Consider the following 27,141-nt stretch of genomic DNA (forward strand, 5'->3'; position numbering starts at 1 on the left):
TTGTTGTTGCAATGAATATTTCATATAGGTAAAAATTCCAGTAGAAGAAGCAGTTCAGTAATAGAATCCTACAAATATTTGTGCTAGGTCTGTATTTTTCAACATGTTCACAATGTGTAAAAGAAGGCAAATGGGGAGGTGACAAAATAGTAGTATGCCAAACAGGAGTTTTTGGCCTGAGGGGAAACACTTTAGAAATTTATAAATGTAGAAATGTCTTGAAGGGAGTGATCAGGGTCTGCTTCTCCACAGTCTCTGCCTGGTCAGCTTAGAATATGTAGGTGACTTTAGGGAACAGAAGAGAGAGGATGAACAACTATATGAGACAGTTGTTTTTGCTGCCCTTGGAATATTTGCTTGCATATCACATTGATGAACAAAAATTAAAAACAGATCTCATTTTGGGTTTAAATGTCCTCTAAATTCTGTTTCAAAAAGTCTTGAAGAATTAGAGGTTTAACCTGAAAAAAAAAGTCTTCTTGTAACTAAGCTACATGACTTAATAGAATAATCAGTTACTAGACTGGATTACCAGAAAATTCAATTATTTTTTGTTTTCTGGAAAGAAACTTTTAGTTAAAATCTAGTGTCTTCCTAAAGCAAAATTTAGAAGGCATAGTTACATGCAATTGCAAAGAAATAATCATTTTCTCCCTTGAGAATATAATCATTTTCTTGGGTGAAATCCATGATGAGGATGAAGCAGGATGTCAGAACACAACACTTTAACAGTGGCTGAAACACTTTGAAAATACCCAAAGTCAGGTTTTTTCACTGACTGAAGATAAATGAGTAAGGAAAAAAATTAAACCTTATAAAATTTCAGGATAGTGATTAAAATACAGCTTTGAACTTCTTTCATGAGAAAACCTCTACAATTTTTATTATCTAGACATTAATGATCTATAGATTCTTGAAGAACTACACAGTAATTACAAATCAAAGTGATAGAATTTCACATTTTGTGCAATTATCTTTCACTTTAAACCACAGGAAGCATTTACTCTTCACTTTCTGCCTTGCCAATTTCACGGCTCTTTGCTCGGAGCTTGTTGACCTGTGACTCTGCAATGTCAGCCCGCTCCTCTGCTTCCTCCAGCTCATGTTGGATTTTGCGAAACTTTGTGAGATTGACATTGGACAGCTCCTCCTGTGGACAGGAAAAAAGTTATGAAAATTTTTAAAATGTCATTTCCAATTTTCCTTAAGTGTGTTGATGTGAGATTCAATAAGGAAATGGGAAGATTCAGAAATCATTGAATCAGAGTTGGAAAAGACCTTCAAGATCATCTAGTCCAACCATCACCGTACTACAAATGTTGCCAACTAAACCATGTCCCTAAACACCAGGTCCAACTTTCCTTGAACACCCCCAGGGATGGCAATGCCACCACTTCCCTGGCAACCTGTTCCAATGCCTGAATAGTCTTTTGGAAAAGAAATGTCTCCTAATTTCCAACCTGAAACTCCCCTGGCACAACCTGAGGCCATTCTCTGTAGTCCTATCGCTAGTTACCTACAAGAAGAGACTGATCCCCAGTTCCCAACAACTTCCTTTCAGGGAGTTGTAGAGAGCAACGAGGCCTCCCCTGAGCCTCCTCTTCTCCAGACCAAACAACCTCAGTTCCCTCAGCCGCTCCTCATAGGACTTGTGTTCCAGGCCCTTCACCAGCGTTGTAGCTCTTCTCTGAATTTGTTTCAGGGCCTTGATTTCCTTCTTGTGGTAAGGGGCCCCAAACTGTACACAGTATTCAAGGTGTTGCCTCACCAGAGGGACAAGGTACAGGGGAACAACCACCTCCCTGGTCCTGCTGGCTACACTATTCCTGATACAAGCCAGGATGTCATTGGCCTTCTTGGCCACCTGGGCACACTGCCGGCTCACGTTCAGGCAAGCATCAATCAGCTCCCCCAACATCCTTTTCCTCCACATAGCTTTCCAGCCACTCTCTCCCCAAGCCTGTAGCATTGCATGGGATTGTTGTGGCCAAAGTGCAGGACCTGGCACTTAGCCATGCTGAACCTCATCCTACTGGCCTCTACCCATTGACCCATCCTGTCTACGTCCTGGAAAGCCTTGTAGAGGATAGGTTGATGGGCAGAGGCCAATGGAATGAGGTTCAGAATGTCACTTGTCAGACACAATTTCTTATCCAGAAATTACATTAAGTTTATCAAATTCATGCTGATTTCTTTAGAAAAGTCAATGAAACTAATTTGAAATAGTTTTTAAATGTTTAAAAATAATTTGTTCTTATTGTAACACTATGCTGGATATACTGTGGTATTTTGCCTTTACATAATGAAAAAAATCAAAGACTGGATTTGTATGTAATTCTTTCCAATATTTCTGGGGGAAAAACAAAGAAATAGCTTAAATGCTAAATATTTAGATGGTTAATAATATATGACAAGAATATATGACTCTCTGAATATGAAGTGAATGTATGATTCTCTGAATATGGACTTTGAAATTTCTGAATAATTATATATAGAATGATAGAATCATCAAGGTTGGAAAAGACCTTCAAGATCATCAAGTAAAACTGTCAACCTGACATACTGATTTACATCACTAAACCACATCCCTCAGAGTACCATGTCCATACATCTCTTAAATACCTCCAGATATAGTGAGGGTCTCCAGCATTCCTCTGGAGTTCCAAGCCCGTTCCAGTTCTTGAATACCCTCTCTGTAAAGAAATTCTTTCTGATATCCAATCTAAACCTCCTCTGGTGCAACTTGAGGACAGGTCCTTGCATCTTATCATTTCTCACCTGATAAAAGAGACACCAACACCTTCCTCACTGCAACCCCATTTCAGGTAGTTGTAGCGAGTGCTGAGGTCCACTCTCAGCCTCCTCTTCTCCAGACTAAACCTCTGTTCCCTCAGTTGTTCCTCAGATGTCTTGTGTTTTAGGCACTTCAACAGCTTTCTTCCTCTTCTCTGCACATGCTTGAACAGCTTAATATCCTTGTAGTAAGGAGGCCCCAAACTGAACACAGTATTTGAGGTGTGCTCTCACCAGTGCTGTGCACAATGGGATACTCACTTCCCTAGCCCTATTGGCTATGCTATTTTATATGCAGGCCAGGATGCCATTGGCCTTCTTGTCCACCTGGCACACTACTGGCTCATGTTCAGCCAACTGTCAACCAGCAGCACCCCAAGTCATTTTCTGCTGGGCAGTGTTCCAGCAACTCTTGTCCAAGCCTATACCACTGAACAGGATTGTAATGACCCAAATGTGGGACCGGGCATTTAGCCTTCTTCAATGTCATGTGAGTGAACTTGGCCAATCTGTCTAGCCTATCCAAATCCCTCTGCAGAGCCTTCCTACCCTCAAGCAGATCAACAGTCCCGCCTAACTTGGTACCATGTACAAGCTTACCAAGGGTGCACTTAATGCCCACATCCAGGTCATTGAAAAAACTGTTAAACAAAATGCTCCCCAATACTAAGCCCTGGAGAATGCCACTGGTGACCAGATACCTGGCTGGTCACCTGACAAATCTGGTGACCTTGGTGGTTACAGCATTAGTGGATATGGGAAGAATAACTGACATCACCTACCTAGATTTGAGACATTTTACACGGTCTCCCATGATATTCTTGCCTCTAAATTGGAGAGACATGGATTTAATGGATGGATCACTCAGTGAGTAAGGAATTGGCTGGATGGTTGCACTCAAAGAGTTGCAGTCAACAGCTCAATGTCCAGGCAGAGACCAGTAACAAGTGGTATTCCTCGGGGGTCAATATTGGGACCAGCACTATTTAACATCTTTGATGGTGACAGGGACAGATTGAATGCTTCCTCAGCAAGTTTGCTGATGACACTAAGCCATGTGGTGTGGTCGACATGCTGGAGAGAAGGGATGCCATCCAGAGGGACCTGGACTTGCTTGAGAGGTTGGCCTGTGCAAATCTCATGAAGTTCAACAAGGCCAAGTGCAAGGTTCTGCATCTGGGCTGGGACAATCCCAAATATGAATATAGGCTGTGTAATGAGTGGATAGAGAAGGCTCTGGGGAGACCTTATACCTTCCAATACCTAAAGGGGACCTACAAGAAAGCTGGAGAGGGACTCCTTACCAGGCTGTGTAGCAATATAGGACAAGAAGTAATGACTTTAAACTGAAAGAGCGTAGATAGGTTTAGATTATACATAAGCAAGGAATTCCTCATGATGAGTGTGGCGAGGCACTGGAACAAGTTGCCCAGATTCATTGTGGATGCCCATCCCTGGAAATGTTTAAGGCCAGGTTGGATGGGGCTTTAAAGGACTTGGTCTAGTGGGAGGTGTCCCTACCCATGGCAGGGGGGTTGGAATTAGATGATCTTTGACATCCCTTCCAACCCAAGCCATTCTATGTTTCTATGATTCTACCAAATGAACTGAACTCCATTTACTAGGACTCTTAGAGCCTAGCCGTTCATCCAGTTCTTCACCCAGCAAACTGTACACCTGTCCAAGCCATGAGCAGCCAGTTTCTCCAGGAGAAGGCTGTGTCAAATGCTTTACTAAAATCCAGGTAAAAAACATTCACAGCCTTTCCCTCATCTAATAAGCAGGTCATGTTTTCATAGAAGAAGATCAGGTTAATCAGGCAGGACCTGCCTTTCATAAACTAATGCTGGCTACTTCTGATCACCTGATTGTCCTGTGTGAGCCATGTGATGGCATTCAAAATGACCTGTTCCATAACCTTCTCTGGTAGTAAAGTTGGACTGACAGGCCTGTAATTCCTGTGATCCTCCTTCCTTTGCTTCTTAAGAGTAAGGTGTATTGAGGTTCCCCTCCTGTGGCAACTTTAGTCTAAACGTCCTTTCAGCAGCTTGGCAAGCCTATAAACAAAGATGGTCTTCCCCTCCTCCAACAGATGGACCCCGTCAGTTCCCAGTACCCTAGTTATCTCAGAGAGTCACATCATCTAAAAAGCCAGATCCCAGGCTATAAGACCAGTAGTACCGCAAGCATGCATTGATCTGCCACCTTCAACGGATGCCTTTAAAATCTCTTTGGCTGGAAGGATCAAAAAGAAGATCACCTGTGCTCCAGAGCCTCATAAAGCTGCTCCAATGGCTTAGAGCTGCTCTAAGGAACTTTTAATTCCATTAAATCATTTTTTCACTTATTTACTGCTATTAAATTATGTATTGCAACTTCTTTGAAGGTAATTCCGTTTTCTGCATGAGGGAATGATGAAATATGAAATAAAGAAAGTTAAAGAAAGAAGCATTACTCTTGACCTTCAACATTCTTTCCAGTGATGCAACAATGCTCAGAACAAAAGATATTCTACACCTCTGTACATTCCTGATCTTTTCTGTACTGCACAGCCAGAAAATGACAAAAAATGTTACAGTCTTGAACAGAGCTAGGCAGAGGAAATTATCAACACAAATTTCCACCTCTGCCATGAGGTAGACTGACACTTCTCACAGAAATACTTACAGCTTCCTCAGCTTGCCTCTTGTAGGATTTCACTTTCATTTGCAGCTTGTCCACCAGATCCTGGAGCCTGAGAACATTCTTCCGGTCTTCCTCAGACTACAGACAATGTTAAACAATGGCAAGAAAATGGTAAATAATAGCAACGCTTCTTTTCCTATCTCCCTAAGTTTCTTCTAAATGAAACAGAGACAGTTACATGCCTTACAGAGCACTGCTGTTCAGTTATACAGAGCTAAAAAACTTGCTAACTGTGTCAATGACTAACTGAGAAGGATGGAAAGAAAACCCTCATGAGTCACTATGCTAACATATTCAACTCCAGAGAGAAGGGTGTGTAACCACAAAAAAAAACACCTCTTCTCCCTTACCTGGTAGGTCAGCTCCTTCACCCTCCTCTCGTACTTGCGCACACCCTTCACAGCTTCAGCGCTGCGCTTCTGCTCAGCATCAACCTCCCCTTCCAGCTCCCGCACCTGCAATGAAAAATCTGTCTTTGGAGCTTCTCCGGTACCTCTCCAAGGGACATGCTCACTTGTGCACAAATACCAGCCCCACGCACCCTGGCCTCCAGCTTCTGGATTTGCTTCTTGCCTCCTTTCAGGGCCAGCTGCTCAGCCTCATCCAGACGGTGCTGCAGGTCCTTCACTGTCTGGTCCAGGTTCTTCTTCATTCTTTCCAGGTGAGCACTGGTGTCCTGCTCCTTCTTCAGCTCTTCTGCCATCATGGCCGCCTGGAGAAGAAAGAATCAAAGGCGTCTTGCAGCTGAAGACATTTTTTTTTTTTTTTTTTTTGGGGGGGGAGGGGGCGGGGATAAATCCACCATCATCAGTGAAAGGAGACCCCAACTCACATCTGTGATGGCCTTCTTGGCCTTCTCTTCAGCATTGCGGGCTTCCTGGATGGTGTCTTCCATTTCACCCTGAATTTGGGCAATGTCTGTTTCCAGCTTCTTCTTGGTGTTGATTAAGCTGGTGTTCTGTTTGAGAAAAAAACATAGTGTTTTCTCCAGCAGCTTTAGTATACCATCCCTGGCAATAAATAATTTCCCTACTTTTATTTAGAGTTCTGTTAATGTGTTATATGAAGAATATATACTGCTGTTTAATAGTTGTGCTAGAAGACTGCCATTGAGATATTTTTTGAGTCATTGAGTCATTGAGTCATTGAGATACCCTTGTTAAAAAATTAAAATAGATTTAATGATTATGTCAGTTCTCTAAGAACTGTTTCTTACATTTCCCTCTGAATTTGGGATATAACCGTTTCCGGCTTCATCTTGGTGTTGCTCAAGTTGGTGTGCTGCTTAAGAGCAAGAACATCACAATTTTGTTTCCATTACCTTGTAATATCAAATCAAGAACACTGCAAAATGTTGGTCTTTAATGTAAATTGTGCCGTCAGGTCCCATGGAATTCTGTTCTAAAGGAGTTGTGGTGGTAGCTACTAGTTTCTTAGCTGTTTAGCTGTTTAAGTAGCTGTTAGCTAGTTTCTTAGTGACGAGCTCCAATATTTCAAGAATGTCTTCCATAAAATTTCCACACAGTTTGTGGGTCAACACAGAAGGAATTTATACTTGCAAAGAAAAACAACATAATCTTTCCTTATCATTTTCAGTCTAGTGGCAGTTCTACAGAATACTTACACTAACTTTGCTAAAAGATGTTAAGGACAGTATTAGTGTATTCCTGTTTGAACATAATTCCTGTGATAAGCATAATCATCAACCTAAGTCTGACTTTACAATCTCAGATGTAGGAAAGGTAGTGAACTTACAGAAGCAATAGGGCATGAACCTCCAATTCTCCTCTTAATTTATTACTTTTAAAATAAATCTCTACTATAGTCTAATGAATTCCATCTTGTTTCTGAGGCTGAAAACTCACTTTTAGTATTTCTTATCCATACTGTGACCTTTGCAACATATAACTTACTAAATGCTGTTACTTATAACTACTAACTACACTTACTTATAACTACTAAATGTTGTTACACAGCTAGTCTCCAGGTACTTCCTTTGTATGGAGCAGAAATATAAATATTAAATATATTTGTTCACTGACTTGGGTATGGAGGAGCTGCACACGCTCGCTTGCATCCAGAAGCTCCTGCTCAGCCACTTTCCGTGACCGCTCTGTCTGCTCCAGGGCTGCCCGCAGCTCCTCAATCTCAGCCTGCAAGAGGTTTGCTCTGCGCTCCACCATGGCCACCTGCTCCTTCAGGTCCTCCTGTGTTCTGAGAGCATCATCCAAGTGTATCTGGGTATCCTGCAGTACAAGTGAAAGAAATTATAAGCAGACCAGAGTCCTTTGGAACAGAAAATTTTAGCTAAGACTTGTCTATGAGCATCTTTAATTCAATAGACCTTGAGCACTCCCTGTGTGTTTCTCAGGTTTTTTTGTGCCTCTGCAGCCTGGCGGTTGGCATGGCTCAGCTGGATCTCCATTTCATTCAGGTCTCCCTCCATCTTCTTCTTCAGCCGCAGGGCTTCGTTCCTGCTCCTGATCTCAGCATCCAGGGTGCTTTGCATGGACTCCACAACTCGGAGGTGATTTCTCTTCAGCTGGTCGATTTCCTCATCTTTCTCTGCTATCTTCCTGTCAATCTCAGACTTGACCTGGTTGAGCTCAAGTTGGATGCGAAGGATCTTTCCTTCTTCATGTTCCAGGGAGGCCTGTACAGGAATGAATGCAAATTAAATACTTATGTGAAAAATATTGAACCTCAAGCTCTGAGTAAAGCAAAGTGCAGTGTTTCTGATGATATCTCTACAGTTTTATAGAAGCATTCTTATCCTCTTGTATCTGGAATGACTTCACGCTGCTTATAATGAGATCGAGATCCAAGACCTGTAAGACAGAAATAAATAATGCCAGCTACCTCTGCTTCCTCCAGAGCAGCCTGAAGTTCTGATTTCTCCTGCTCAATCTGCTTCTTGACTTTCTCCAGCTCATGAATTGCCTTTCCTCCCTCCGCAATCTGCTCTGTGAGGTCAGAAATCTCCTCTGTGGAAACAAAGATGAACAGCATTTTCATACACAGGGCAAAAGGGGAAGTGTCCTGCCACACTGAGGCAACAGGCATCTTTGCAGACCTGGAGGCAAAAAAACATGTGGAAAGTCAGACACGGTTGTGAGAAAGCTCTACCAGGAGTAGAGGACCAGCAACTTACGCTGCAAGTTCTTGTTCTCACGCTTCAGTGTTTCCAGGTGGTCCAGGGACTCCTCATAGGCATTCTTCATCTTAAACAGCTCCGTGCTGAGAGAGCGAGACTCCTTCTGGGAAGCTTCCAGCTCAGCCTGTGTTTCCTCGTACTTCTGCTTCCACTCTGCCAGGATCTGAGGAGCAACAGGGCGTGAGTATGGATGTGGCAATTGTGAGGGGATGCCCTGCCCAGGAAGCACAGGGCCAGAGGCCAGAATACCTTGTCAAAGTTCTTCTGCTTCTTGTCCAGAGCTGCGCAGGCAGCATTTGACCGCTCCACGTCAATCATCAGGTCTTCCACCTCGTTCTGCAGCCTCTGCTTTGTCTTTTCCAGGGAAGCACATTTGGCGTTGACGGCTTCAACATGTTCCTCTGCATCCTGCAGGCGCTGTGCCAGTTTCTTCCTGGGAGGTGGTAAGCACAGTTGCCAGTAAGAAAGCAAGTTCTCATTAAAAAAACAAAAACAAAGCAAAAACAAAACATACAGCCACTTGGCCACTTTGTGCTCACAGAGCACACTTGGCCACTTTGCACTGTGTGATCCCCGTTTACACAGAGATTAAGATCTCTTCTAGACAGTCATAGTATTTCCGTGTCTGAATGCTGGGCTCTAGCAAGTCACTCTCTGCTGTTCACTCTGGTATTCACTCTAGCACTGGTCACTCTTCTATTCTGCGTCTGAAGAGCTTTGGTGCTTCTGCTTTGCTCAGTGCATATTCTCTCTTGGTTATATTTTCCTTCTTCCTGCCACCCCACCCCAAAGTGCAGCATTGGATTCTTTCTGACACTATTATAGTGGTCTCCTGAAATTTCCATTGTTACTTTCTCTCAACCTTCCCCACTTTCCCCACGCACTTGGCCTCCTCCAGCTCCTCCGTGCGCTGAATAGCGTCTGTCTCATATTTGGTTCTCCACTGGGACACTTCACTGTTGGCTTTGGACAGGGCACGCTGCAGCTCTCCCTTTGCTTCCTGCTCCTCCTCATATTGTTCCCGGAGCAAGTCACAGTCGTGGCGAGCAGACTGCAAGGCGTGGGCCAAGGCATTCTTGGCCTGGGGGAAAAATAGTAGTGGGTCAAGGAATAGAAATCTCCTTGGAAATGTGTAAATGTCCTGACTGAAATATTATTCTCCCATGAGAATGATGGCAATGTATTGAATGAGGACGGGAGAGTTGGGAATCTGCAAAATGGAAATCTAATGGATAGATGGTAGGTATCAGGGAGCAAAGGTAAATTGCACTAAATGAACTAAGAGTTTGTGTTTTTTTCCCTCTCAGCATGGTGTCTCTGTAATCTCATGTGTGTCTGAAGCACATTTTGGTGAGGAAAAATCCAGTGGACAAGATAGAATTTGGAAGCCTACCCACCTTTATCTCTTCTTCTAAGTGCCTCTTGAGTTCCTCAATCTGTTGGGTGAATGCCTGCTTGCCTCTTGATAGCTGAGAAATCAGAGCATCTTTCTCCTCCACCTGGCGTGAATATTCACCTGGGAAAGTTTGTAGATACATAGGCCTTTCATTCTCATTGATGCCTGTGTTCTGCATAGTTAGAGCTTTGACAGTGTATTTAGGAGAGCTCACAAAAGCTAATGATCTTATTACATACATTTCTCCTTATTACATTTTGATCTTAGTCCGTAATTTTTGTATCAATTTATTACATTCATTTTATTACATACATTTATGTATATTATTTATTATTACATACACTTATTGATCTTATTACATTACATGATCTTATTACATATATTTTCTTCTTACATTTCTCACATCTGTGTTGGACTGGCCAGGTGCCCAGAAGGATCATTTCTATACTGAGTAAGAGAACCTCTATATGACATTTAAAACCTTATTAACCGTGATAATCAAATGAGTATGAAAGTTATTTTGTTAAACAAAATTTTATTCTATTCATTGAATATTAGTCACTGATCCTCATATATATATCTGAATTAAATATTCATTTAAGAGGCAGTACATGAGATACATCATTTCCCCTTTGTTGATATCTGAGCATTTTTGCTTTACATTTGCACTAAGATTGGTGGTCACTTCAAGCTTACAACATGAATACTAAATGGTGCATGTGACAAGGTATATATTCCCAGCATCTCCTGATTTTCTCCTGTGAAGCAGAGGGATGAAGTCTAGCTTATGAGAGAGATGAATTCTTCCTTCAATCTAGAATGCCTTAACTATATAATTGGTTCTGTACTAGGCTTACTTGTGAATATGTACAATTCTCTGGCACTGGGGAGCTTAGCATTGGACACAGCATGCCAGGTATGACCTTACCAGTGCTGCAGAACAGGGAAGGATCACCTTCCATTCATCTGCTGGCAACACTCCTAATGCAGCTCAGGATTTTGTTGGCCTTCTTTGCCACAAGAACACATTTCTGGCTTTTGTTTATCTTGGTTTCCACCAAGACTCCAGGTCTCTGTGATCCCTTTTAAACCCCCCCTTTATAAGTCCTTATTTATTTATTTATTTATTTACAATGTTCTCTTAAAAAATATAAATGTCTTACCAGATTCTGTTTGTAGACGAGCTTTCTGAGCACTGATGTCATTAATTGTGCGTTGTTGCTCCTCCTCCTTTGTTTTAATCTCACTGAGTTGATCTTCTAGAGAACGACACATCTTCTCCAAATTTGCCTATTTTCATGATGAACAGAATGAAGGAAAATTGGTGGTTCAACACAATTACTGGGAATCTGAATTCTCATGAAGAGAGTTCAAAGAGAGTCAAAATGTCTCAGTTCTATAAAACTTGCACCTCCAGCTCCAATATCTGTACAATTAATTTACATGCACTCAGTTTCTGAAATACAAGATGATGGCACACTGTAACGGGGCATTTCTGTTTGTCACTTACAGATTACATAATTGAAGTATTTACAGGAGTGGAAGAAAAATAGGAAGAAAAAAGAAATGTAGGGTAAGAGCAATTTCTAGTTGAAAAAAAAAAGCTAAAAAACTGTTAATGTCAGCATCATTCAGTATAATATTGTGAACCAAACAGTGAGAACCAAGAATTGTGAACCAAGCAAACATATAGTGACACATCCAACGACAGTCTATATATCCTTAGGTTAGGTGCTTCAGCTAAAGATATATGTCTTTCAGAAAAAGGAACAATTATTATACTACTATTAAAGAATGTAAACACAATATCAAGTGGTAAAGAACTACTGTGTATTTTAAAATATGATTAACTTAAATAATAAAATATGAATACTTGATTAAGTTTGAACTACTGTGAAGATGTATTTCAGCACCTTGGCTTTGGAGACAGACTCCATGTTACTGGCCAAGTCATCTATCTCCATCTTCAGCTCACTCTTCTCCTTCTCCAGCTTCTGCTTGACTCGTTGCAGGTTGTCGATCTGCTCCCCAAGCTCAGCTGTGCTGTCTGCGTGCTTCTTCCGCAGGGCGGCAGCTGTGGCTTCGTGCTGCAGCGTGGCCTCTTCGAGGTCGCGGCGCATCTTCTGAAATTCTGCCTCACGCTTCTTGTTCATCTCAATCTGAGCTGCCGTAGCCCCTCCAGCTTCTTCCAGGCGCTCGCTGATCTCCTCCAGCTCTCTGGAGAGGTCAGCACGGTGCTTCTCTGCTTTTGCCCGAGAGGTTCGCTCTGCCTCAATTTCCTCCTCCAGTTCCTCGATACGGGCCTGGGGAAAATGCAAGACCCTTCACACCCATGCCCTACTTGTATTGATGTCCTTCTGAAGGGCTGAAGGGAAGGACCAGAGACTTGCCTGCAGCTCCTTGATCTTCTTCTGTAATTGCATGCCCAGGGCTTGCTCATCCTCAATTTTGCTCTGGATCTGGCTGATTTCAAAGTCTTTCCTTTGCACAAAGCATACACTGTTAACACCTGAATAAAAGTACATAGTAAATCCATGTTATTTGTCCCACAACCACACTTACTTCTTCAGTTTCTCATCCAGCTGCTGCTTATCATTTTCCAAATCCATTGTGGATTCCTGGGCCATCTTTAGGTCTCCCTCAAGTTTCCTCTTAGCCCTTTCAAGGTCCATGCGCAGTTTCTTCTCTTGCTCCAGGGACCCTTCCAGCTAAACACAACAACACCATTAATGCCAGGCAGGTTGAACTCCATACCTGTCCTGTCTCACTGGAGGCACATGTGCTTACATCATCCACTTGCTGCTCCAGCTTGGTTTTAGCTTTGGTCAATGTATTGACTTTGTCCTCTTCGGCCTGCAGGTCATCCAGTGTCTGCTGGTGGGCCTCTTGGAGGGCTTTCTTCTCTTTTGTCAGCTTCGCAATGGTCTCATCCAGGGATGCCATCTCCTCTGTGAGATTTTTCACCTTTGATGAAAAGGGAGCAAGTGTAATTAAAGCAAGTAGGTACAAGACTCCCATAATAGCACAGTATGACTGATGTCTTCTGCCTCATACCTTGTTTTCGGTGGCATGTTTTTCCTTTTCAACCTTGGCCAAGGTTAGCTCCAGGTCATCAATGTCTTTCTTCAGCTCTGAACATTCATCCTCCAGTTTCCTCTTCTTGGCAGTCAGCTCAGCATTCATCTCTTCTTCATCTTCTGCTCTCTCTGTCAGCTCCTTAATTTTGGCTTCCAGCTGGATTTTAGTTTTGATGAGCTGATCACATCTTTCCTCAGCATCAGCTAAACCATCAGCTTCCTGCAATGATTCATTAGAATGAAATATTTTTCAAAATTCTGTTTGTATGTCAGCCATTATTTTTTCTCCTTTTTTTAAAGCAAGGTATTTTTATTTTCAAAGCGGTTTCATAATGATGTTTCAAATTAGAACTCCTTATCATAAGAGTTTATTTATTTTATTTTTTGATTTATTATTTTTTATACCATTTATTTTGGAATGCCTCCAGCCCTGAAGACAGGTGCTATGTAATAGTATAGTAATAAAAGATGAATAGTATATAAAAATAAAAGATGAAATATGAATAGTATAGTATAGTAATAGGTGCTAAGGATATATATATATATGTATATATATAAATTTTATTAGTGTTACATTGCACTGGATCTATGAATGGAATAGAGTTCTGAAGTCATTAGAGTACCATGTAGGCAGATTTCTCATCATCCAGCATTTAAAACTCAAATGCTAAGCACTCCAGCATTCTGCTGAGAAATACTTATTATAAATCTCACAAAATAATTTACTTAGCATAAATTCATCTTTAATACAAATTTTTTAGTTTGGGGAAAATTTTGTGTTAAGATCACTGTTCCAAAGGCATCAACTGCATCAGACATATGTGTAGCCGTTGTGGTCAGGAAGAACAGTTTGGAAAGGAGACTGGTGTTTAGCCAGTACAAATTGCCTGAGTTTGCCGGCATTCTAACATGGAAACTTCAAAGTCCTTGGAGAAGTAACCTTTATTTTCTTTGTACTCCATGTTCTTTTCCTTATGGTTCTAACAAAGAGCAGAGATGCCATCCAGGCAGAAGGCTTCCTATGGCTCAGCAAGATGGCTAGTCTGGGTTTTATCTCACCTAGATTTATTTATCTGATATGTAACTTCCTGTAATTGAGAAAATCAAGATGCAGTTGATTTTCACTACTTTCTTCTCCCCGCCTTTCCGTGGAGAAAGTATTAGCTTTCCCCACTTTCATCACTGTTTTTCCTGAAGAGGCAGGAATGAGAAATGCTGTAGAAATACCTTCCACTCCAGCTCCTCTTACTTACTCCAATAGAATCCATTTGTAATTCCCCAAATCAGGGTATCAGTTGGACATCCAGACTAACTTCATTCATCAGATGATAACATATCAAAATTATATAGTAAATAAGGTTACATAAAGACATAATAATTGCTGCTCTAAGTTGTCATATATGATTTAAAACAATATACTATAGCAGTAAGGTTTACTAACTGGAAATGGATTAGCTCTCTCTTGATTTAAAAGTGCATGGCACAAGCTGCAATAACGACTTGAAAATTTCTTAATATGTATTTATTCCAGCTTAGCTTTTCTATGTTTTTCCTTCCTATTTTATTCTTTATATGTTGTTCAAAATAATACTGGTTTGGAATAATGTGTCTGTTACCAAGATATATGGATTATTTTACATGGGGCATGATGAGCCAAAAGAATTAGCAACACTCACGGCCTGCACTTGGAGCTGTAGATCATTTTTCTCCTGAAGCAGGGAAACCATTTTCTCCTCCAGCTCCTTTCTCTTTGCCTCAGACTTTGCAAGCTCTTCCTTGGTTTTCTCAAACTCTTCCTTCATGTTTGCCATCTCCTTCTCTGATTCTGCACTCTTCAGCAAGGGCTTGATCTTGAAGAACAGCTTCATCCAGGGCCAGTGCTTGACATTCATGAATGCACGTACATTGTACTGGATACAGAATATAGAGTCCCTGAAAGGTAAGGGAAGTATGTTTTATACTTTTGAATATATATTACAGAATTAACTTATATATACAAATATGTATAATATGTAGTGACTGTTCTATATGTAATACTTTATAGTGATAATTCTCTATATAATGAATTACGTACATACAGGCATATATATATATATTATATTTTATGTATATAGGAAGCAAATATCCTATTGTGATGTAGTGATGGCCAACCTATATGGACAGTTTTGAAGTCCAGATTTTGGACATGAGCAGCTTACATGGCCTATATATCTGAATTCTGGACATTTACAGAATTTAGCCACTTATAGAAATTAGCAAAAATTACTACAAAGAGTGACATACTTTAAAGAAGGTCTTTTCTTCTTCTTCTTTTTTTTTCTTTCTTTTTTTTTTTTTTTTTTTTTCCTCTCCATTCATAGTGGTAAAATGAACTAATAACAAATAAATGAGTTTCATCGAGAAGGAACTCGTTTTCAGTTTTGTTCACACCATTGGTATGTTAGGAGGATTGGCCCAGCAAGCCAAATAACTGTATGTATCTACCTCCTCTCCATCATTTTCTGGAACTCCACTCTCATCAGGAAGCCTCTGCACCTAGCCTGTGTGCGAGTGATGAGCTGTGCCAGCTTCTCATCCCTCATCTCCTCCAGCAGTCCCAGCAGCCCAGCTTTGAAGAACACCTTGAGAAAGGAAATGGTCGCAGCACATAATTGTCAGGTACTGCAAAGTACAGATACACACTATTTAAGTCAATAAGTATTTATACCTTGGTGTGACCAAATTTGTATTGGGTGTGATCCACATCAATAGATCCGAGGAGCTTCTCAGAAGCCTTCTTGCTATCAATGAATTGTCCCTCTGGGATAGCACTGGCATTAAGCACCTTGTACCTATGAGAGGAAGTAGAATATGAAGAACAGCTTCCTGAAAGCTCATTCAAGCCTGTACAAACTGATTCCATTGTTAAGATTCTCTGCAGAGTGGCCATGAGTGGATGAGAAGTGAGTAAGCCTGAACTTTACTCTTTTGCTTAGAAATGATATTTCCATGGGTAAATGTTTTTAGAGTAAAACTTGCACTTTCCTTAGTCTCGAAATCCTTGACAAAGAATGAATACAGATTTCCATGGGTAACTACTGGCATATTTCCCATGTCTTTTTATTTAAAGAGTTATCTTCAAATGAGAACGCTACGTGCAAGAAAAAATGTGTGGGTATGAGAAACAATTCTTCACTAATAAAAAGTGTCAGTACATACTCTTGGAGCGTTTTCCAGCTGATACAGAGCAAGAATCACAGAATCGTCGTCTTGGTTGGAAGAGACCTTCAAGATCACCTAGTTCAACCTCTGACCTAACACTAACTAGTTCTCCACTAAACCATATCACTAAGCACTCCATCTAAACATCTTTTAAAGACCTCCAGGGATGGTGACTCCACCACTTCCCTGGGCAGCCCATTCCAATGCTTAACAACTTTTTTGGTAAAGAAGTTTTTCCTAATATACAACCTAAACCTCCCCTGGCACAACTTTAGCCCATTCCCCCTCGTCCTGTCGGCAGGCACATGGGAGAATAGACCAACCCCCACAAGCCCAGCTCCCTCAGCCGCTCCTCGTAGAACTTGTTCTCCAGACCCCTCACCAGCTTTGTTGCCCTTCTCTGGACTCTCTCGAGCACCTCCATGTTCTTCTTGTAGTGAGGGACCCAAAACTGAACACAGCACTCGAGGTGCTGCCTCACCAGAGCCGAGTACAGGGGGACGATCACTTCCCTAGCCCTGCTGGCCACACTGCTTCTTATGCAAGCCAGGATGCTGTTGGCCTTCTTGGCCACCTGAGCACACTGCTGGCTCATATTCAGCCGACTAGCATCCAATACGCCCAGGTCCTTCTCTGCCAGGCAGCTTTCCAGTCACTCATCTCCCAGCCTGTAGCGCTGCTTGGGGTTGTTGTGCCCCAAGTGCAGGACCCAGCACTTGGCCTTGTTGAACTTCATACGGTTGGCCTCAGCCCATCGGTGCAGCCTATCCAGATCCTCCTGCAGAGCCTTCCTACCCTCAAGCAGATTGACACATGCACCTAACTTGGTGTCATCTTCAGACTTACTGAGGCCACTTCCTAGAGGATTATGAGGGCCACGTTCTGCTCCCCATCCCCTTCCACCAGCTCAGGGTGCTGGGTATCCGGACAACAACTGCTCTTGCCCCTAAAGACTGCGGCAAAGAAGGCATTAAACACCTCTGCCTTTTCCTCATCCAGATCATCAATAAAGATATTAAAGAGGACTGACCCCAGTACTGAGCCCTGGGGGACACTACTAGTGACTGGCCTCCATCTGGATTTGACTCCATTTACCACAACTCTTTGGGCCCGGCTATCCAGCCAGTTTTTAACCCAGCAAAGAAGCAAGACCTTTTGATATTATTTGGTTTTCCAACAATTTAGTCTAAAATATTTTGTTGCTGCTTGATTCACAGCTGTGTGCTGATGGCTGCAAATCATCCTACTTTGCTCTCTAGAAGTTAAAGAAGTCCAAGCTAGTCAACATTCTTTACGGATAATTAATTAAAAATGTTTTATAATAGAAGAAAAGAAAAAAAAATAAGAGAAGAGAAGAGAAGAGAAGAGAAGAGAAGAGAAGAGAAGAGAAGAGAAGAGAAGAGAAGAGAAGAGAAGAGAAGAGAAGAGAAGAGAAGAGAAGAGAAGAGAAGAGAAGAGAAGAGAAGAGAGAAGAGAAGAGAAGAGAAGAGAAGAGAAGAGAAGAGAAGAGAAGAGAAGAGAAGAGAAGAGAAGAGAAGAGAAGAGAAGAGAAGAGAAGAGAAGAGAAGAGAAGAGAAGAGAAGAGAAGAGAAGAGAAGAGAAGAGAAGAGAAGAGAAGAGAAGAGAAGAGAAGAGAAGAGAAGAGAAGAGGAAATGGAAGGCAAGGCAAGGCAAGGCAAGGCAAGGCAAGGCAAGGCAAGGCAAGGCAAGGAACTAATTGCCCTTTGGAAATGTCTTTTCTTCTAGCTAGCTATTGAAAGAAACTGGATGATCAACTCAGACAACAGACTTTTATATGCCAAAAGTAGTTACTGTGAACCTTCCCATAACTCCCACAGAACTTAAAACGGTTAGTAAATGCAAACTGTTTGGCAAGGATATGATGGAGGGTGGCTTAAGTGAAGACTGACCTCTGTTTAAAGTCTGCGTAGAGTATTCTGCTGGGAAATCCTTTCCTGCAAATTCTGATCCCTTCCAGCACACCGTTACATCGTAGCTGGTGAAGCACCAGCTCATGTTCCATGGCACCTAACAAATGATATCATGAATTGGTACTTCATTGTATTGCACAGAGATGGTCAGATTCCTTACATCATGTAACCTTAACAACTTACCAGGTGTTTTTGTTTCATTGGGAATGAGGCACCGCACAAAATGTGGATGTGTGCTTCGCAGATTGCTCATCAGTTTGTTTAAATTTTCCTTAAGAGCAAGAGCAAAGATTATGCTTAAAAATGGTACTTATACAATACAATCTCATTACTAGATGGATTAAAACCACTATAATAAGATCATGATCAGAACAACCTTTTGGGCACGTCTAAAGTAATTCTTCCAATAATTCAATGAGAATCCTTCTTTGTTATGAAATGCATACCTTTACCCTTTCTTAACATAGAGAATTTATATCCTAGATTGATCTAAAACTTTTTATGTGCAGAATTTTATGTATCTTTGATCACAATGCTGTAGAATTTATAATGATTATTCTAAGGTACCCGGAAAAGAGCCGAGACAGTTTGGAAAGAAGAACCCTTCTTCTTGCCACCTTTCTTGCCACCGCCACCACTCTCTGAAAAATAATACATTAAAAAAAAAAAAAAAAAAAAAAAAGAATTGAACAAAAACATGTGATTAGAATTTGAAAAACGTTGTGTGTCAATCTTAATAAATAGAAAATGTAATAATACGAGCAAAATTCATAAATGCCTAGAGTGTTTATAGTTTCAAAGATTTTGTTTAGATAATAGCAGAATAAAATCTAATGACTTTCTTATATAAAGAAAATTAAAATGGGAAATACAATGCAACATCCTGTAGAGTAGGAAAATTAAGGAATTAAATAACTCATGAATGAATACATGAAATACATCAACAAAAGTGTCTTTCCATAACTTTATATCTAAAACTATGCATAAATCTAATGTAATGGCAACGGGTTTGATAGTATTTCTTGAAGTATTTGGGAATGTTTTATTGTAGAAATTATCTCCTGTGTCAAAGATCCTGTGCAAATTTTCTGTCTTATCTCCACTCTGACAACACATCTATAAAGGTCTCTAGAAAAATCTAATATCTTTTATTAATCTGAGTGACTGAGTGCCAAAAAGTAGAGAAGGTTTCGGGCACACAAACCTTTCAATATATTAAGAAACGTTTTGTGTACAAACCATATTTTCCATATATTTTAAACTACTGTGGTTAAAGTAATACTAGCTACACTGACTTGTGAAAACAAGTCTCACATTTATAAAATTTAAATATTGTTGCAAAATATTATTGCAAGTTTTTTTTTGTTTGTTTGTTTTGTTTTTTCCCCATAAAGTATAGGAGAATTGATTTAAAAGAAATCACCTGCTTCTGCCCCACCAACAGAGGCAAAGAGTAAGGCCAGTGTCTTCAGAGAGGACTTCTGGTACAGGCCCACAACAGTTTCATTCAGGGGATCCTTGTTCTTCTCAAGCCAACCAGTGATGTTGTAGTCCACTGTGCCAGCATAGTGCACAAGTGAAAAGTGGGCCTCGGCCTTGCCTTTACCAGGCTTGGGCTTCTGGAAGTTGTTGGACTTGCCCAGATGCTGGTCATAGAGCTTGTTCTTGAAAGAGGTGTCAGTTGCCTTGGGGAACATGCACTCCTCTTCCAGGATGGAAAAGATGCCCATGGGCTGGAAGATGCAGAAAGAAGACATGAAAAGGCAGAAAGAATCACAGATAAAGAAGTATTTTCCCAAGTGGGAGGATATTAAAACTCCCATGCACTTTTAAAGTGGAATTCTTCTGCACAGCAGAGCAAGCTATGGAATAATATAAAACTGTGTATTTACAATATCGTAAATTTCAATTTAAATTTGTATATGTAAGAAATTGATGCGTTTCTGAAAACATTAGGCATTGTGGTTACAAAGATACCTTCTCAATGAGTTCAATGCAGGCAGCCAGGTCCATCCCAAAATCAATGAACTCCCAGTCAATTCCTTCCTTTTTGTACTCCTCCTGCTCCAGCACAAACATGTGGTGGTTGAAGAACTGCTGCAGTTTCTCGTTGGTGAAATTGATGCACAGCTGCTCCAGGCTGTTGAACTGCGGAATACAGACAGAGATTATTATTATGGTAAAATCAGAAAGGTAAGGATAATGAACTTTTAAAGCAAATTTTCTGTCTTTATGATTTTCAATTGGCATATGTGCAACACAAAACTATTCTCAATGAAAAGCTTGTAGCAATCATGGTGCTTTAGATGTAACTGAAAGTATCAAACACATTTCTGTAAAAAGAAAGGCAACATTTCTTAAATTCTTCAGCAGAGTTACTTCTAAAATTACGTGAATAAAACATTGCTCTTACATCAAATATCTCAAAGCCAGCAATGTCCAGGACACCAATGAAGTACTGTCTGGGTTGCTTCGTATCCAGCTGTTGGTTGATGCGAACAACCATCCATAAGAACATCTTCTCAAAAACAGCCTTTGCCAAAGCACCTACTGAATTGTATACCTAAATCAAAACCAGAAAGTATGCAGTTATCATATGGAGCAAAAATGGAAGTCCAGTGTTTTTGTTATCAAAACACTTCTTTCCAGACACCAAATTTTTCTTACCTGCTGCACAGTTTGACCCTTGGTTACATACTCATTCCCAACTTTGACTCGGGGGTAGCACAGGGCCTTGAGCAGGTCTGCTGAGTTCAGACCCATCAGGTAGGCAGCCTTGTCAGCAACTATACAAACACATGGCAGCAGCATGTATTAGCTTACCAGCAGGTATATCTTGCAGAAATTCAGAATGGCTTCTGCAGAAATCATAAGTAGTTTAAGACACATACATACAGATACAGAACCTTCTCTTGATTTGATAGGAGATATTGATATGTCTCTTGATAGGAGACACTACTGTGTTTGTTGTTGTTTTGCATTTAAAACAACAACAACAACAAAACAACTAGTAGCGAAAGGCAATTGTAGTCAAGATAAGAAGGCCAATTAAGATAAAAATGTAACATATTTTTATTTCATCATAAGCAACATTCCCCAGAAGCTGGGGAGCATTTGTGTTGGGTGTATTTTCTTCACCATTGGCTTATTTTGAATTTTATTGAATGAAAATTTAACTTAGAGGCATTTAGGTAGACAAAGCTCAAGAAATGTTTTAAAAGACAAAAGGGAAAACTAAGTCCGGGATGATAGTGAAGTTGTAGACAATCACAGATGTTCTCAGAACCAGACAGTGCAATCTCTTTCAGTGACTGCTGATGAAGTAACCTTAAAAACATAATAGTCAAGAGATGACCATGCTTAAGTGTCAATTATGCTTTAAAGAACCTACACCTGAAATGAATACCAGTTTTTAGAAGTGCATGCTCAAGCAGAATTCAAAAAGTTTGTCATACTTTCTACTATTACTTGTAACAATGAATTCAGATGTGGACCCTGTTAACAGGCATGGTATGCAAAACGCTTTGCCCAAGAATGCCTATATATATCATGTGAAAACATAGGAAAAAAACATAGCAGATTGCTGCATTAATATTTGAAATGACCAAACATCCTTAAATTGCATCAAAAGATATTGAGGTTAGAAACAGAAAAGAAAATCCAATGAGTAAAGATAGTGTAATACCAGAATAAATTGCTTGTTTTCCTCGGGGTCTTCAAAAGAATGCAAAGTAGGAAAAAATGCACACTAAATGAAGTAAGCGGAGGGCAGAGAAGATAAACTGCCACAGTCTTCTCCCAAGTTTAAGGGCAAACAGAACTGGCACAATAATAGATGATTTTGCCACACTGAGAAATTTGCAATGGCCAAACTTTACGTTGACCTGAGACTCGGAAAAAAAATCAGTTTTTGATTTCAGTAGAATCGGTGTTGCATCCACGGCTCCAAATGGTTATGTGCCAGACCTGGGAAGCTGCCATTCAGTAGAGCAGCAAAGCCCGACTTCCTTCTGCCTGACTACTACTTGGTCAGCAGATGGAAGTGCGGTTTGGGATTTACTGATCCTTATACTTTGCGTAGTCCAAAGTAACCTGCATCTTTCGCTCAGCTGTGCTCTTCCAGGGAAGACCTCATGTTAGGACACACTAATGTGCTGCAGTACTAGCATCGGGGGAAAAAATGCAGATGGAGTCCATGATTCTGACCCTGAATCATGGATTCATGACGTGAATCATGATCCTGAATCATGGACCCTGAACTCTGCCTGTAGCAGTGAGTGTTTCAGTATTTATTGTAGTAATAATACCTTCGGTGCCGTCTGGCTCTGCCTGCTCTTCACGCTGCTTCTGCTTAAACTTCAGGTTCCCATAGTGCATGACAGCCCCCGTCAACTTGTAAATGGCTGTTTTTTCATCAGGAGTGAAGCCCAGGATGTCAATGGCACTCTAATGAAGGAAAAATTAAAGAATACTTAAAAGCAAGGACCATGCCTGTTTATAGATCAGAGTCCACCTAAGAAACTTTCTGTGCATTGCTTACATCTGTGGCCATCAGCTCTTCCTGGTCATTAATGCTGGCAACCGTGATCTCCCCTTGACTCACATACTGGTAGTCGTATGGGTTGGTGGTGATCAGTAGCATCTCTGAGAAGGACAAAACATATACAGATCCAAAGACAATAGGCATGGAAAGGAATGAAAAATGTTGCTCAGTGAACTCTATCTGGAGAAGTTACTGGTATTTCCTACCAATTAGCTCTGGCTTCTTGTTGGACATGATCTGATAAAATATGTGGTAGCTTCTTTCAGCCTTGAGCTGGAAAGTGACCCTGGACTTCTCCAGCAGATCTGGGAAGGACGGTAGGAGAGAGTTAGCACAGGAACTGAGCACCAAAGTCAGAAGGAATGTGATCAGGCCTGGAGGCCTGGTCTTACATGTTTCAATGTCAGCAGAAGCCAGTTTTCCCGTGGCACCAAAATGGATCCTGATAAATTTACCCTGAAAAAAAAAATTAAAAAAAATTTTAAAAAATCTAGATCCCCCTCACCAACTCTGACTGCATTGTGTTGATAAGAAAAAAGTCATTTTTTTCTTATGCCAAGCGGCAACTTACAAAGCGTGAGGAGTTGTCATTCCTCACAGTCTTGGCATTACCAAAGGCCTCCAACAGGGGATTGGCACTGATGATTTGATCCTCAAGTGTCCCCTAAAATAGAAACCTCATTGTCATGTTATAGCTCAGAAATCAATCAGACACTTGCAGGGTCCTACTTCTAGGAGCCCACCTGCATTTTGCCAGACTGCTCCTCCTTCTTCTTATCCCCACTAGCTGCAATTGTTGCAAAGTACTGGATGACACGCTTTGTGTTCACAGTCTTCCCTGCACCGGATTCTCCACTGTCAAATCAAACATGGACCCAGAGAGTGTGTGGTTCCTGGGCATGGGGCAGCCCCTCAGGGACTCGAGTAGGGAGTGAGTGTACTTACGTGATCAGGATTGACTGATTCTCACGGTCTGTAAAAAAGGCAGAATGAAAGTTTTAACCATTGTTCTGAATAGCACTGAGCTGACTGAAAAGTAAATCTGTAAATGTAAGCTGGGGCTTCTTTGGAAAGTCTAAGCACTGACTCCTAGAAGACAGTACTGGATTTCCTTCCACATTCCTCAGTAGTAAGTATAAGCTCTGCTGGACCCACGCAACTGCCAGAGGCATGCGGTCCTCAGGCAAGCTGTGTATGCACTTGCCCTTCACACAGTTCTCATCAAGGAATCGAATCAAACTGCCTACCCATGATTAGATAAAGGACTGTATGGAATAATAATATTTTCTATTCCCTCAATGTAAAAAAGTAGCAAACTGTGAGTCCAGTGTTTCTTTCTGCGATGGGAGAGTGTGGAATTTGGTACAATAATACACAGTGCAGAATCTATGCATGTTTCTGGTACAGTTTGGCTTGCAATTGTCAATTTCTGTCACACAGCTCCATGGTGTTTGAAGCTGTCTTGTTACCTGCTCCAGTACGAGCCATGAGGCTTTTTGGTTTAGATTGCTTTGAATGAGATCAAGCACTCACCAGTCAGCATGAACTGATAGGCGTTGTCAGAGATGGAGAAGATGTGTGGAGGGGCCTCCTGGCGCTTTTTGCCTCGGTAGGCCAACACCACCTCCGGGTTGTACACCGGCAGCCACTTGTAGGGGTTGACAGTGACACAGAAGAGACCCGAGTAGGTCTGAGAGGAAGGGAGACAGCACGTTGGTTTCTGCTCAGCTTGGCACAGCAGGCCTTCCAGCTACCCAAGGGAAGAGAGCTGCTGGTACTTACGTAGATCATCCAGGCTGCATAACGCTCTTTGAGGTTGTACAGCACAGCAGGTTCATGGAGGTGGGTCATCATGGCCATGTCCTCAATTTTATCATACTTGGGAGGGTTCATGGAGAAGATTTGGTCATCCTTCACTGTCAGAGTCTGCCAAAGAAAAGAAAGAACCATATTTGTCATCTAAGAGTCTAGCGTAAGATTAAATCGTATTCTTAAGCCTTAATTTTTTTACTCACTTCTCCTGCTTCAGTCTTGACAGTGACCTTTCCTGCTTCTTTGCTCTGGATTGTGCTTTTCACATAGGATTCTTTAGCATGCACCACAAAGACTGATGACTTGGCATCAAAGGGCTTGTTCTGGGCCTCGATTCTCTCTTTTTCTGACTTTCGGAGGTAGGGGGCTGCCTCCCCAAAGATGGCCATCTCAGAGTCTGATGACATGGCTGGTGATTACTGGGAGTAATGCAGGAAGTATCTGTGATGGTATAAAATATGTTTTTTGGTCTTGCTGAAACTCACAAGGTTCGCACAGACCCACCCCTCAAGCCTGTCTAGGTCCTTCTGGATGGCATCCCTTCCCTCCATTGTGTCAGTCACACTACACAGCTTGGTGTTGTGAGTAAACTTTCTGAGGGTGCACTCAACCCCACTGTCCATGTCACCACTAAAAATATTAAATGTTCACGTTACTATGTGTATCATCTAATTTAATTGATTCTTTCTTTCATTGTTCTGCTAATTTAGAGCTTTATTCTTTCCTTTATATCGTTTTTATATAGTGAGAACGCTAGGCCTACTATACTACTGCATTTTCAGAGAAATGTAGGAATGTTTATGGAGAACATGTTCATTGAATGCTCGTGGTTCTGTCATCTGTTGTATTAACAGTATAAACAGATATTTGGTGAGATGCTGAGATTCCAAATGCTGCTCTCAGTAAATATTCCAGATTTTAGAATTGCAAAACCTTTTTTTTTTTTTTTTTTTTTTTTTCTTTTTTCTTTTCTATTTATCTGTTTCAGACTATATGTCCACACGAAAAGACTGGAGGAGTACTCTTGCAGAGAGTGTACATATGCAGAGAGATAACACTATTAGCACTTCTCATTACAGACATTCCCTTGGGATAAAATAGTCCAAGGTGTCAAATCTTCCAAATATTCCACAGATATATCTGCTAACAGTGTTGATATTCTCTGTGTTGATCTGTTTCATAATAGAAACCAAGTAATCTCTTACATCCATTCACTATTTTTATTTTTGAATTACCCTGTTTATTATTGCTTAACAGTTATCTTGACTGAAAACCTACATGCAATTGTTAAGATAGAATTCAGGTATATTGTTCCAAAATTAATAGTGTTTCAAATCAATGCTTTGTTTTTAGCCTAATTTTATCTAGATCCATCACCTTCAATTTGGAATTTGAAAAGTTTTTCCTAATAAATTAAGAAGCTCATTTATATCAGATATTTTCACCTACGGAGGACCTTTAGGTGACAATAAAATAAAATGTTTGCTTTTTCTTGAGAAGCTATTTTGCTTTGGTTGCAGGGAAGATATTCTGAACTTTGAATAATTTTAAAACTATTTTATGAACCCTTTACTATTTAACAACCTCCTTATTGAAATATGTCTAGCCTCACTGAAGTAATATTTTAATAATATTCACAGTACCTTTGTAAATTATAAAATTAACTCCACTCAGCATTCTGCTGTTCACATGTGACAAAAATTGTTTTGTCTTCTTAGCCAACAGAGTTCATGACACAATTTATTTGTTATCAATTCAAAGGCATCAACACAACCTGCTGCTACAAGCCACTGTTTTGTTTCTCACTACATAATTTCTATATTGTTGACTTAAAATGTTATTAAATATTATTAAACAAATGAGACCACTTCACATACATATATTCAAAATATATAAGGTTTTAAAATGGATCCAATTTTTCAACAGCAGTTTTAGCATTGCATAACATTATTCAAATATGTATATGTTTTTTCCCATTCCTTCAAAGCTATTACCAGTGACTTCATGTTTGAGGCAAAGGCAAAGGATGATTGTTGGCTTCAAGAAAATATTTAATTTCTGAGTAAGTAATTGGAAACTGCTATGTAATGTTTTTTTCTTCTTAGGACCATTCTTCCTAAGCTTACAACTTAACGTCTGTAAATGTAGGATTCTTCCACTTCCTGTAGGCAATAAAGCACCTTTAAGACTACTGTTTTTGTGAATCCTGTATGTTATAAGCAACCCAGCCCAAGTATACTGTACTTATAAAATGCAAATAAATATAAAGGATGCAGAGGTGGCCAGTACAGCTGCATAGAAGTCCTATCTTAAAGCATCTCCCTCTGCCCCTAAAGAGCAAATAAATCAGTATCTTACCTTTTGAGAGACCAGATGAATGGCTTGCAAAGCTGGAAGCTGGTCAGTACTGTAAAATAGAATTAGCAACTTCCTTCTTACTGCTGCACAGAATTCCAGAGAAAATTTATAGACAGAAAATTTACAGATGCCTTGAAAGCAGATTGAAAATCCCAGCTGACATTGGCCGTTCCTGTGGAATGAATGTAAGT

The 27,141-nt window shown here is 40.7% G+C and overlaps 1 protein-coding gene across 1 annotated transcript; it reads right to left on the minus strand.

The window, feature by feature from the left end:
* Positions 1 to 27,141, minus strand: LOC311421039 (myosin-1B). The gene is made up of 39 exons (XM_084492562.1): positions 26,951 to 27,141; positions 24,796 to 25,033; positions 24,563 to 24,706; positions 24,314 to 24,470; positions 23,726 to 23,753; positions 23,524 to 23,635; positions 23,352 to 23,444; positions 23,173 to 23,236; positions 22,987 to 23,085; positions 22,778 to 22,881; positions 22,545 to 22,683; positions 20,905 to 21,023; positions 20,651 to 20,800; positions 20,215 to 20,385; positions 19,661 to 19,970; positions 18,805 to 18,878; positions 18,421 to 18,508; positions 18,217 to 18,334; positions 15,813 to 15,936; positions 15,590 to 15,726; positions 14,782 to 15,037; positions 13,083 to 13,325; positions 12,816 to 12,992; positions 12,591 to 12,736; positions 12,419 to 12,509; positions 11,942 to 12,331; positions 11,192 to 11,318; positions 10,030 to 10,148; positions 9,517 to 9,713; positions 8,882 to 9,065; positions 8,630 to 8,795; positions 8,338 to 8,462; positions 7,823 to 8,131; positions 7,521 to 7,724; positions 6,311 to 6,436; positions 6,020 to 6,190; positions 5,829 to 5,933; positions 5,461 to 5,556; positions 1 to 1,150 (listed from the first exon to the last, which is right to left on the minus strand). Exons 2-39 carry the CDS (start codon positions 24,997 to 24,999, stop codon positions 1,001 to 1,003), a joined length of 5,817 nt encoding a protein of 1,938 aa, XP_084348688.1. The 5' UTR covers positions 25,000 to 25,033; positions 26,951 to 27,141; the 3' UTR covers positions 1 to 1,000.

Source organism: Aythya ferina (assembly GCF_964211825.1).
Source record: "Aythya ferina genome assembly, chromosome: 18".
Classification (NCBI taxonomy): Eukaryota; Metazoa; Chordata; class Aves; order Anseriformes; family Anatidae; genus Aythya; species Aythya ferina.

Excerpts from the sequence above, each read along its gene's own strand:
- LOC311421039 (XM_084492562.1), bottom strand. The coding sequence starts at position 24,999 with ATGTCATCAGACTCTGAGATGGCCATCTTTGGGGAGGCAGCCCCCTAC. Across the intron at positions 12,737-12,815 it reads TGGAGCAGCAAGTGGATGAT|CTGGAAGGGTCCCTGGAGCA; the intron begins GTAAGCACATGT and ends TGTTGTGTTTAG. Across the intron at positions 5,934-6,019 it reads TCCAGAAGCTGGAGGCCAGG|GTGCGGGAGCTGGAAGGGGA; the intron begins GTGCGTGGGGCT and ends TTTTCATTGCAG.